Source organism: Bombina bombina, chromosome 6 (assembly GCF_027579735.1).
Source record: "Bombina bombina isolate aBomBom1 chromosome 6, aBomBom1.pri, whole genome shotgun sequence".
NCBI classification, from domain to species: Eukaryota; Metazoa; Chordata; class Amphibia; order Anura; family Bombinatoridae; genus Bombina; species Bombina bombina.
In genome coordinates, this window is record NC_069504.1 from 122,915,708 (window position 1) to 122,928,890 (window position 13,183).

At 39.2% G+C, this 13,183-nt stretch overlaps 1 protein-coding gene across 4 annotated transcripts in view; it reads left to right on the forward strand.

Moving 5' to 3' along the window:
- The window catches only part of KIF21A (kinesin family member 21A), a 537,130-nt gene that overhangs the window by 322,999 nt on the left and 200,948 nt on the right, over positions 1-13,183 (forward strand). For all 4 annotated transcript variants that reach the window (XM_053716595.1, XM_053716597.1, XM_053716596.1 and 1 more), the window contains exons 19-20: positions 3,289-3,436; positions 12,748-12,942. In XM_053716595.1, the coding sequence (XP_053572570.1) occupies positions 3,289-3,436; positions 12,748-12,942 (343 nt within the window). The remainder of the gene's footprint in view (positions 1-3,288; positions 3,437-12,747; positions 12,943-13,183) is intronic.

Sequence of the window (13,183 nt, forward strand, 5' to 3'; positions counted from 1 at the left end):
CTGCCAGTCCACCCTGTCGAAGGCCTTTTCCACATCAGTGGAAAGAAGGGCGAGGGGAGTGTGATTGTCATAGGCGTTTTGTAAGGAATGCAATAATCTAATAGTGTTGTCTTTTGCCTTTCGGCCTCTAAAGAATCCTACTTGATCCGGATGAATAATTTTTGGTAAGATTATATTCATTCAATTTGCGAGTATTTTGGCTTAAATCTTTATATCAATGTTTATAAGCGATATTGGTCTATAATTACCTACTTGGTCTTTTGCTTTGTCTGGTTTTGGGATGACAGTAATTAGGGCTTCTAATAGGGGTTGGGGAAAAGCGTTACCTTGATCAATAGCGGTAAAGATTGTATATAGGTGTGGGCTTATTTGATTTTGGAGGAGTTGATAAAATTTTGCTGTGAGGCCATCAGGGCCAGGGGACTTACCGTGAGGGAGTGCGTTTATTGTGGTTTTGATTTCTTGTAATGTTATGGGGGAGTCTAAAAATGGTCTGTCTTAATCTGTAATAGTAGGAGTTTCCAATGCTGCTAAGTATGTTTCTATTTTATTTATTTTATCAGGAGTTGTGTTATTATTTAGATTGTAGAGTTTAGAGTAATAGGAAACAAAGGAATCTGCAATATCTTCATTTTTGGTAATAGACTCGCCCCAAGCATGTGTGAGAGAGCTAATAAATGTAGTATATTTTTGTTTTTTAAGTGATCTGGCCAGTAGGCGTCCTGCCTTATTGCACTCTACAAAAAAATTTGATTTGGTAGTTAGGACTCTCATGTGTGCGTTTTGTATAAGAAATTTGTTAAGGTTATCTCTCGCTTCAGTTAGCTTGGAAAGTTTTTGGGTAGATGTTGGATCTAATTTATGAATAGCTTCTTGGGCGGCAAGGTCGTCCGTCAGTGAAGTAAACTGGGCAGATCTGAGTTTTCGTTGCTTGGCATTATGTTTTCTTAATACACCGCGTATGTAGCATTTATATGCCTCCCAATTATTTTTGCGGCCGACGTATCCTCAGTCTTATTTATGAGGAAATATTCATCCAAAATTTTTTTTATTTCATTTACTGTTTCTTGATTTGTGAGGATGGAGTCGTTAAGTCTCCAATTGAATGTGTTTCGAGATTTATTAGACCAATTAAATGTGGTGATGACCGTACTATGGTCAGACCAAGGTGTGTGAGATATTTTAGAGTGAATGAGAGTTGATAGAAGTGCCTGATATCAGAGAATATAGTCTAGTCTGGAATATGAGTGTTGTGTGTGGGAGAAAAAGGTATAATCTTTCCGAGTTGTATGGACTGTTCTCCAAGTATCAGATAAATTAATGGATTGGAGAGCTGCACAATTATTCTTCAGCAAGGTATTACGGAGGTATGATTTCCTGGTAGAAGTGTCTAATACAGGGTTCATAGGGAAGTTAAAGTCTCCACCTAAAATAATTGGGCCTTTAGAAATGTCTAGTAATGTGTTAACCAGGGACCTGAAGAAAAAAGGAGTGGGCTTATTTGGAGCATAGATGTTTGCCAGTGTGACCGGGCTCCCGTAGCAGACTCCAACCAGGATCAGAGTTCTACCCTCTTTATCAGTGTATTTTTGCAAAAGTTCAAAGGGGGTATTGCGCTTGAGGGAGATGCATACTCCATTTTTCCTATGGGGACCTGAACTACAGAAATGTTTATCATAATATCTTGTGAATAGTGTAGGTTCGCTATGTTTTTTTAAATGGGTTTCCCGAGTCATGACGATATCTATCTTGTTTTAATAAAAATCATAGTAGGCTATAGATCGTTTTTCCGCTGATAGGAAGCCTTTGACATTTTGAGTCGCTATATGTAGTGTACCTACTCCATAGTGTGTTGTCATGTTCGCTGTGGACTAGAAACTCTTAAAAAAGTAGATAAGTGTATCAAAGAGAGCTGGACAGGATATTGGATTGGTCGGGTATTAAAGGATTAGTAATAAAAATAATCTGGTATGGGTATCAGAGGGGAAGATATCTGGGTTGGAATATTTCAGGAACTGTGTCAGTATAAAAAACGCACAAATCCTGGCTGTTTGTTAATTAATTAATTAACTAACTAACTATGGAGCTATATAAGAAACCGGGTGTCCAAGTAAAAGAGAGGGAGTGTGAGGAGTTCACACAGCCCTAAAACCCCAAGCTAAATAGTCATTTAGTAAAAGTGTCATATCACTCGTCCTTAGGGTATATTGAGACATAGGGCAACATTGTTTCTGCTATGAAAAGTACTGAAGATAAAGTTATTAAATCCATAGAGTTAACCTTGCGAAACTAATGTAGGTCAGTCTACAAGGTTTTATATAACCTGCGAATAAAACAGTATTAGTGTGTGTGTATATATTTATATATATATATATATATATATATATATTTTTTTTTAAAAATATTTTATCTTGACTGATAATGAGCCCTGCTCCTGTGCAGGAATCCAATACAGGCATATAGCAGTAGGGGTGGGGGCTGCTCCTTTCAGAAATGCTTTGCCTTGCTGATATCAAATACATTGTAGATGCAGTTAACCCAGCAGCTAGCTAGCAGAGGGGACTGCAGTGTTAGCCTTTTTGGCAGCCGTGGAGTTAACTGCATCTTCTATGTATTTGAGACGTTTCTCAGAGAGCAGGAAATTGTGTGGGAGGTTCCATAATGATTACATACCCTAAGTTTCAGACTGCAGACGTCCCTAGGGGGAAATATAAGTAAGTGGCTTTCCATCCTCTTCACTCTCCTGCATGGACTAATATAGATTGATCGGCTGCTACTGAGATCACAAACAGAAAGTGAAAGTAAAACAGCCATTTTATAAATGTGTGCTGAAAGCAATCACTAGATGGAGCTTGTTTGCAAGATATCACATACAAATCAATGCAGTACAGCCACATAAAAAAAAAATTGCGAACTCTTGAGGTTTTTAAATCGCATATGCAATTAATAGTGCAGCATTTTACTTTTTTAATTTGTAATATGTGTGCTAGTTAGCTTGGTTGCAAAATTGGTTATAACAATAGTGCGTCACTTGTAATCTAGCCCATATTCTGAAAGTGCTTTGTGGGTGAAAACGCTTTCTGTCATGAGGTCCTTTTTTAAATGCTTCCTTAGTTGCTTACTTCTTTCTTGGAGGACCCAGTAGGGGTGAGCATTTCATTTTAGATATGTTGGAAGCACCAAGAATCACGACTATTATCGAGCTGCCAGTATTTTTTTTTTTTAATATTGATGTAATAGAATTTATATGTTTAACAATTATATCTTATTAATCTACCTTGTTTTTAGGAAAAAGCATCAAAGAAAAGTGACAAGCATTTACATTTCAAAGGCAGCCAGGCAGAAGTGGCAGTCTCTTGAGCGCAGAATTTCAGACATTGTGATGCAGAGGATGACGATCTCCAATATGGAAGCTGACATGAACAGACTACTAAAGGTAAAGTAGATATTTATTGATACAGCATAACATTTCCTGTTGTTGCATTCGACTTTTATTGTACAGTATGTAAAGTCTGTTAGAGAAAAACTGAGATTCACTAACCTTAGGAGATGATACTGTCTCTATTCACTCTGACACTACATTATTCACCATAAGAATCCTACTTATGCTCTACACCTGCTGATTTTTGTGACGTCACCAAATATGTATCAGATGATTGTCACAGTCAAACTCCACAAAGTATCTCTATTTTTATAGACGAAGAGGTGGATTAGAAAGTATGAACATATTAAAGGAACACTAAAGTCAAAATTAAACTTTGATGATTCAGATAGAGCACACAATTTGAAACAACTTTGCAGTTGGCTTCCTTTATCTAAATGTGCAGACTTTTTATATTCTCACTCAAATCTCAAATCACTTAGGGATTTAATAATTTAATCTGGGTTTTTTTTCAGTTGGTTGTTTTATTTGCCTGAAATCGTTGTATGGGAACATTATGTCTGGGTGTTTGCTACACTATTATCTTAAATTTGTGGAGAGCAAATGAAAAGGTTTATCACAGGCAAATCGTAAACATTACTCTTCGTTTGAAAGTAAACTTGTATTCCATCTCAGTTAAAACATTCAAAGGACCCATAAATACAGTAGATTTGCATAAACAAAAAATGCATGATAAACAGACAATGTAATAGAACTTAGTTTGAACTTCAGAGTAGTAGATTTTTTCTGACAAATTTCAGTTATGTCTATTTCCGCTCGTCCTGTATTATGCGACAGCCAATCACAAATGTATATACGTATACAGGTATACCCCGCTTTACGTCGATTCGCTTTACGGCGATTCGCTAATACGTCACCGCCGCAAACCCGGAAGCAGTTTCTCAGCGCGGCACAGCACAGGACTTAGACATCGCAAGTAAGGAGAAAAATTGCATGCGGTTTTACAGAGTACGTTGGCAAGACTTTAGGGTTGCTAAAACTGTGCAGTACAGTATCGTACTGTACCAGATACTTTGGTAAGTCCATAATTATACCGGTCTTCATAAGCATTACAGTATTTTTTGTCCATTAAAGGTACAGCACTGTACAGGATTATTTGTTAAGTCCATACAGTAATTGTACCGTACACACAAGTTTAGTTCTTCATAAGCAGTATTTTTTGGCCAATAAAGGTACAGTACAGTACAAGTACCAGTATATGCAGTGTTACTGTATGTACTGTACTGTATACAGTATTATTGTCATAATACCTTTGTGCTTACCTTGAATAGTACAGGTAAGCATTTCATATGCCTCCATCTCATATACAGTACCATACCATAAAACATAACCTACTTTAGTACTGTACAGTATTGTTTGGCATGGTGTGAGATCTCCACATAAAATAAGGATCTTGCATACAGTACAGGTACAGTAGAGTACTGTGTTTTGCTAGTGTTAAACTAAACTTAGCACTATTGCACACCTATATATGTTATTTCAAACATGTTTTTAAGCTTTTAAACACACTGGCAAGTGAAAAACAAGTGTAAAATGCATTGACTCACTTTAAGGCGGTTTTCACTTTACAGCGGGGCTCCGGTCCCTAACCCGCTGTATGAGCGGGGTATACCTGTATGCTGTCAATTCTTGCACATGCTCAGTAGGAGCTGGTGACTCAAGAAGTGTAAATATAAAAATATTGTGCACATTTTGTTAATAGAAGTTAATTGGAAAGTTGTTTAAAATTGCATGCTCTATCTGAATCATGAAAGTTTAATATTGACTTGAGTGTCCCTTTGAGTGTACAGACAACCCTCACTAACACACTGAATGAGTCGGATATGTTTTGTGCTTCTTTGCCCTCTTTTCTCAAAGCTGAGTGCTTGCTACAGCCCTGAATGTCAAAAGCTGTAGATTCTGTCTAATGTAACAAAATAATAGAATAACAGAGGTAGCAAATCTCTGTGCTGCTTCCTCGGGCAAATCTGGTTTGTTTCAGGACAAGAAGTCCTTCCTTTCTTGGGAACTTTTACAGGGTCATGAAACCCCAAAATGTTCATTCACGATTCAGACAGTGCATACAATTTCCTGTTTACTTTTAATATTACATTTGCTCCATTCTCTTGATTTCCTTGTTTAATGAGGAGTAATGCACTACGGTGATCTAGCTGAACACATTGGGTGTGCCAATGATAAAGAGGTATGTATGTGCAAGCACCAATCAGCAGGTAGCTGCTTCTGAGCCTACCGAGGTATGCTTTTTAACAAAGGATACCAGGAGTACAAAGCAAATTAGATTTTAGAAGATTATAGAAGATCTAAAAAAAATGTTTAAAATTGGATACTCCTATCTGAATCATGAAAAAGTTTCATTTTGACTTTCCTTTGTTTTTGGCAGCCACTTAGTTTTGTTTAATGTGTTCACTTTTGCTTCTTTTAGAGCAGCATATAGTAAGATGGTCTTACAGACTTATCACATTTTATAGCCTGTGAGTTTTTTTCTATGCACCTAGGCCTTTTGGTATAACCATACCACTATGCTAGTACTTTGTATATGTAGAAACTGATGTAAGTATATTGCTTCAATTACATTTTCTATGAAAACACTCAAGTGTAATAGATCACCACTTTTATTATTGTTGCATTAAAACAATAATTACTGTCTCATTGAAAAGTAATGAGAATGGATCTTTTTGCAAAAGAGTTTTCATGACATTGTGCCATGTGATCTAGGGACGGACTGAGACTAATCAGGGCCCCGGGCAAAAATTAGGGATGGGCCCCCACTGTCTCACACTGACCCAAATGTATGCAAATAAATATGGTAGCCTCCCTACCCTGCCCTCCACCAGGCCCCCCAACCTCCAGTGCCAAAACCCCCAATATCAAGGACCAGCGACAGAGCCCCGAACCTCCAGGGCCACCCCCCCACTCTATGGCCCTCACAGTGACAGACCCATAACAGGACCCCCCACACTTTAGGGCAACAAACACAAGGCCCCCACTCTGGGGCCAGGGCCTCCAATTAACACACACTTAACTGCTTAGTTAATTATAGGGTAGCTATCAACCCCAGCATAAGCAGCACACCAGGACTCATGGAGATGCCATTTGTGGACCCCCCTACATGCTGGGCCCTCAGTCCAGGTCCTATTTGCCCGGCTGATCAGTCCGCCCCTGATGTGATCTGTATATGTTCTCTCACACATGCTTTAACTATTATGGGGTAGATTACAAATGGCGCTCTTCTGTCAGCTTAGGATTCGATAAGCAATATCACAACCTAGCTGACATGTTACAAGTCGAAAAAAACAAAACAAAATTTACACTTAACAGATTAGCGTGTCTAAAGACTTTGCGTAAAGTGTTAGGGTTAAAAAAATAAATCTCCACCAAACGCATCAAAAACACATTATAATAACATATTACACTCATATATACAGTTTCTGCTACACGTTTCAAATAAATATTTTAAAAAATTATAAGGGTTAAACAGGATATGTTCTATATGGCAATGTATTTGACAGAAAGGTGTAGAATATAAAGTGTGTGTGTGTGTGTGTAAATATGTACATAAATGTGTATTATGTTTTTATATGTGTAAATATGTAAATACATACATATATACACATAAATACACATTCATACACATGTATAAACTTTCCAGTCCTTTCCAGTCAAATACCTTGTAAACTTGAAAAATAATTTGTATTTATTTGTAATTATAATGTATTTCTCTTGTAAGATGTATCGAGTCCACGGATTCATCTTTTACTTGTGGGATATTCTCCTTCCCAACAGGAAGTGGCAAAGAGAGCACACAACAGAGCTGTCCATATAGCTCCCCCTCTAGCTCCACCCCCCAGTCATTCTCTTTGCCGGCTCTAAGCAATCGGAAGGGTAAAGTGAATGTGGTGTTAGAATTGTAGTTTTTATTTTCTACAAGCAAGAGTTTGTTATTTTAAATGGTACCGGTGTTTACTATTTACTCTCTAGCAGAAAGGGGATGAAGATTTCTGCAGGGAGGAAGATGATTTTAGCATGTTGTAACTAAATTCCACTGCTGTTCCCACACAGGACTGAGGAGTACAAGAGAACTTCAGTTGGGGGGAACGGTTTGCAGGTTAGGCTGCAATAAGGTATGTTCAGTCATTTATTTCTAGACAAGACTGTGATAATGCTAGAAAAGACTGTTGATATCCCCATGAGGGAAGGGTAAGCTGTATTCAGAGACTAAGTATGGAATTTCAAGCTTACATAACAGGGCAAGTTTATGCTGGTTGACACTGCTTCAGGGCAAACGGTTTTTATTGAAAATATTGGTTTTTGAGACACTTTGAAGGTTCCTTTGGGTTTCTTTCAGGGGTTATTACCCACATGGCTATTACTAAAACACTTGGGAGTGTTTCTTTAGGCCTCACAAGCACCGGAGTGAGGCGGGAGGGGCCTAATTTTGCGCCTCAGATGCGCAGTTATTTTGACTAGAAGTTCAGGCTGTTTCACATGGAGGGTCCTGCTGCAGTTTGAGGGCCTATAAGAAGCTTTTTCCCCACAAATCTGGTTCCTAAGCTCAGAAAGTTAAAACTCTTAACCACTTGCCGAGCCCTTCATGCCATTCCTCGGCCATCTGTAGCTCAGTGCATGGAGACAATCGGGCTAATGGTAGCGGCAATGGACATAGTCCCTTTTGCACGGATACACCTCAGACCACTGCAACTATGCATGCTCAAACAGTGGAATGGGGATTATGCAGATTTGTCTCCTCAAATACAGCTGGACCAGGGGACCAGAGATTCTCTTCTCTGGTGGTGGTCTCAGGATCACCTGTCTCAGGGAATGTGTTTCCGCAGACCAGAGTGGATCATCGTAACGACCAACGTCAGTCTGTTGGGCTGGGGTGCAGTCTGGGACTCCCTGAAAGCTCAGGGCTTATGGTCTCGGGAAGAAGCTCTTCTCCCGATAAACATTCTGGAACTGAGGGCGATATTCAACGCGCTCCAGGCATGGCCTCAGCTAGCTGCGGCCAAATTCATCAGATTTTAGTCGGACAACATCACGACTGTAGCTTACGTCAATCATCAAGGGGGAGCAAGGAGTTCCCTAGCAATGATGGAAGTAACAAAAATAATCCGGTGGGCGGAGGATCACTCTTGCCATTTCTCAGCAATTCACATCCCAGGAGTAGACAACTGGGAGGCGGATTTTCTAAGTCGTCAGACTTTTCACCCGGGGGAGTGGGAACTCCACCCAGAGGTATTTGCCCAGCTGACTCAGCTTTGGGGCAGTCCAGAATTGGATCTGATGGCGTCCCGTCAGAACACCAAGCTTCCTCTTTATGGGTCCAGATCCTGGGATCCCCAGGCGGTGCTGATAGATGCTCTAGCAGCGCCTTGGTCCTTCAATCTGGCCTATGTTTTTCCACCGTTTCCTCTCCTCCCTCGTCTGGTTGCCAGAATCAAGCAGGAGAGGGCTTCGGTGATTCTAATAGCGCCTGTGTGGCCACGCAGGACCTGGTATGCAGACCTAGTGAACATATCATCTGTTCCACCATGGACACTACCAATGAGGCAGGACCTTCTAATACAAGGTCCTTTCAAACATCCAAATCTAATTTCTCTGCGTCTGACTGCTTGGAGATTGAACGCCTAATTCTATCAAAGCGTGGTTTCTCTGAGTCGGTTATTGATACCCTGATTCAGGCTAGAAAGCCTGTCACCAGGACAATCTACCATAAGATTTGGCGAAAATATCTTTTTTGGTGCGAATCCAAGGGTTACTCATGGAATAAGATTAGGATTCCCAGGATATTGTCCTTTCTCCAAGAAGGATTGGAGAAAGGATTATCAACTAGTTCCTTAAAAGGACAGATATCTGCTTTGTCTATTCTTTTACACAAACGTCTGGCAGAGGTACCAGACGTTCAAGCGTTTAGTCAGGCTTTAGTCAGAATCAAGCCTGTTTATAGACCTGTGGCTCCGCCATGGAGTCTGAATCTAGTTCTTTCAGTTCTGCAAGGGGTTCAGTTTGAACCTTTACATTCCATAGATATTAAGCTTTTATCTTGGAAAGTTTTGTTTTTGGTAGCTATCTCTTCTGCTCGAAGAGTTTCAGAGTTATCTGCTTTACAGGGTGATTCACCTTACCTGGTTTTCCATGCAGATAAGGTTGTTTTGCGTACCAAACCCGGTTTTCTTCCTAAGGTTGTGTCTAATAAGAATATTAACCAGGAAATTGTTGTTCCTTCTCTGTGTCCTAATCCTTCTTCGAAGAAGGAACGTCTGTTACACAATCTTGATGTGGTTCGTGCTTTAAAGTTGTATTTACAAGCAACTAAGGATTTCAGACATGCAACTTCTTTGTTTGTTATCTATTCTGGTAAGAGGAGAGGTCAGAAGGCGACTGCTACCTCTCTTTCCTTTTGGCTGAAAAGCATCATCCGTTTGGCCTATGAGACTGCTGGCCAGCAGCCTCCCGAAACAATTACTGCTCATTCATCCAGAGCAGTGGCTTCCACATTGGCTTTTAAAAATGAGGCTTCTGTTGAACAGATTTGTAAGGCAGCGACTTGGTCTTCGCTGCATATTTTTTCCAAATTTTACAAATTCGATACTTTTGCTTCTTCGGAGGCTATTTTTGGGAGAAAGGTTTTACAAGCAGTGGTGCCTTCCGTTTAAGGTACATGTCTTGTTTCCTCCCTTCATCCGTGTCCTAAAGCTTTGGTATTGGCATCCCACAAGTAAAGGATGAATCCGTGGACTCGATACATCTTACAAGAGAAAACAGAATTTATGCTTACCTGATAAATTACTTTCTCTTGTGATGTATCGAGTCCACGGCCCGCCCTGGCTATTAAGTCAGGTAGTGTTTTTGTTTAAACTACAGTCAGGTAGTGTTTTTTTTTTAAACTACAGTCACCACTGCACCCTATGGTTTCTCCTTTTTCTTCCTAACCTTCGGTCGAATGACTGGGGGGTGGAGCTAGAGGGGGAGCTATATGGACAGCTCTGCTGTGTGCTCTCTTTGCCACTTCCTGTTGGGAAGGAGAATATCCCACAAGTAAAGGATGAATCCGTGGACTCGATACATCACAAGAGAAAGTAATTTATCAGGTAAGCATAAATTCTGTTTTTGCTATGTTATGAATATACATATTTTAAATTCCAGTGTTCATCACGTAGTAGAATTTTTTTTATTTATATACTATATATATATATATATATATATATATATATATATATATATATATATATATCTCACTGGTCCTCAGGCCTAACCAACGGGTCAGGTTTTCAGGATTACCTTAGATGAGAGCAGGTAAAATAACCATAACCTAGATTACGAGTTTTGTGCTAAACAGGGTGCGAAATGAACGCCAAAGAAGTTGCGTTATTTCACTCTACATAGCGCTGCCATTACGAGTTACTGAAAAGCCTCCTTCTGCGTGTGATGGGAAGAGAGTGTTTGAAGTGCGGAATGAAAAATCTCCGTAACGCAACCCAATTTATGTCTGTGGGGATAAAAAAAAAAATATGTTAACACCCTAACATAAACCCCAAGTCTAAAAACCCCTAATCTGCCGCTGACACCAATAAATTATTAACCCCTATTCTGCTGCTCCCCGACAACGCCGATACTAATAAAAGTTATTAACCCCTCTTCCGCCGCTCACCGACACTATAATAAAGTTATTACCCCTATCCTGCCACTCCCCGACATCGCAGACACTATAATAAAGCTATTAACTCCCACATCGCTGCCACTAAATAAACCTATTAACCCCCAAAACCTCCGGCCTCCCACATCGCCGCTACTAAATAAACCTATTAACCCCTAAACCTCTGGCCCCCACATCGCTGCTACTAAATAAACCTATTAACCCCTAAACTGCCAGCCCCCCCCACATTGCAAAACACTAAATTAAACTATTAACCCCTAACCTAACACTTTGGGCATTTGTAAAATAGCTGAATGCCCTTTTAAGGGCAGTGAGAAGGAGCTGAATGCCATTTTAAGGGCAATGCCCATACAAATGCCCCTTTAGGGACGATGGGTAGCTTAGTTTTTTTTTTATTGTTAGGTTTTTTATTTTGGGGGGTTGGTTGGGTGGTGGGTTTTACTGTTGGGGGAATTTTGTATTTTTTTTTTTTTTTTTACAGGTTAAAGAACTGTGAAAAGGCTAGGGTGTGTTTTTATTTTGGGGGGGGGCACTTTTTTATTTTTATAGGGCTATTAGATTAGGTGTAATTGTATTGTATTGTAATCGTGTCGGTATAGGCTGTAACGCCTGATGCGCATTTCGCCGACAAACGACTTTATCAAATGCGCATCAGGCGTTTTTCCTAAGCTTTCAACCCGTTTATCAAGCTCTGCTCGATATGAGCTCCTAATAGCTGTTAAAATTTCTCACTGCCTTAGAATCTGCACCTTTATTAGTGTTAATTTGTTGTGAGGTTAAGCCTCTTTTTTCAGGTAATTGCATTTGGTGCCTGGTTCTTAGGTGGTTAGTTATTGTGTAGTTTTTCAACTACCTAATGTGACTTAGTTATTGCTCATTTTTACTACGTGGTTGCCGACTCATTAGATTTCTCAGATTTTAATCTAAGTATTAATGCACACATTCCACATTACTATACTTATTTATTTCTAATAAAAGTTACGTTTTACTTATTTTCCTGCTTTTGTTTCCCTCTCCCTGCTTTCATTTATATATTTACATTTTTCACTTTTCTCTGAGTGCTCCTTTTTTGTCCATCTTTTCTTTTTTCTTTGTTGATACATTCTATGTGAAGAACACTGGAACGTAAACAATCATAACTACCTTTTGGCTTTAGCGCAGTTGGTCGAATGCGGTGTCAGGTTAATGTGCGAGCGAAAAGGTTTTTTTTTTTTTTTAAACAGTGCGCTCCATTGAAACAAAGGATACTAAGAGAACAAAAGCAAATAAGATGATAGATGTCAATTGAAAAGTTATTTAAAATTGAATGTTCTATCTGAATCGTGTAATTTTTACTTTATTGTCGTTTTAACGCTGTTATTTATGCTTCTCCCAAAACTCCAATTAAATGCAGCCCAGTTTCTTTTGTTGTTTCCTTATTGTACAGGTAGCTTTTTTCTTTACATTGTATCAGTAGAGCCCTCAATAACCGTATTTCTCATTGTCCTCTAGTTTTGTTGAAATACATTTTGTAACACAAAATAATAATAATAATAACAGCACAGCCAACGACTATTTTAGCTATATCACTAGATTTAAATCAAGACACGTGTTGTCTTTTGTTGTTATTGATTATTTAAGGTGTTTTTCATGTTTTTTCCGCTTTTAGCAACGTGAAGAACTTACGAGAAGAAAAGAGAAGGTCACAAAGAAAAGAGACAGAGTTATAAAGGATCCCGGAGACTCAGAGAGAAATATCCATAACCTCAATGAGGAAATTGAATCACTAAGTGCAAATATTGATTACATCAATGACAACATTTCTGAATGTCAAGCCAACATCATGCAGATGGAAGAAGCAAAGGTACGTTTCATGGTCAATGCTTAGGTAACCCTCCCTCATTCTCTTGTGCTAGTACGTAAACTATTAAAGGGAAATTCTAATGCAAAAATAACATTCTCTAATTCTATAGATTGTCAATTTTAGCATTACTGACCCTACATAACTCCTGCAAAGGGATTAAACACATAGGTAAAATTCCACTGATGAGTTGCAAGCCGGAGGAGAACATGGCTGGCCCCTCAATCAGGAGCAGCAGTTGCAG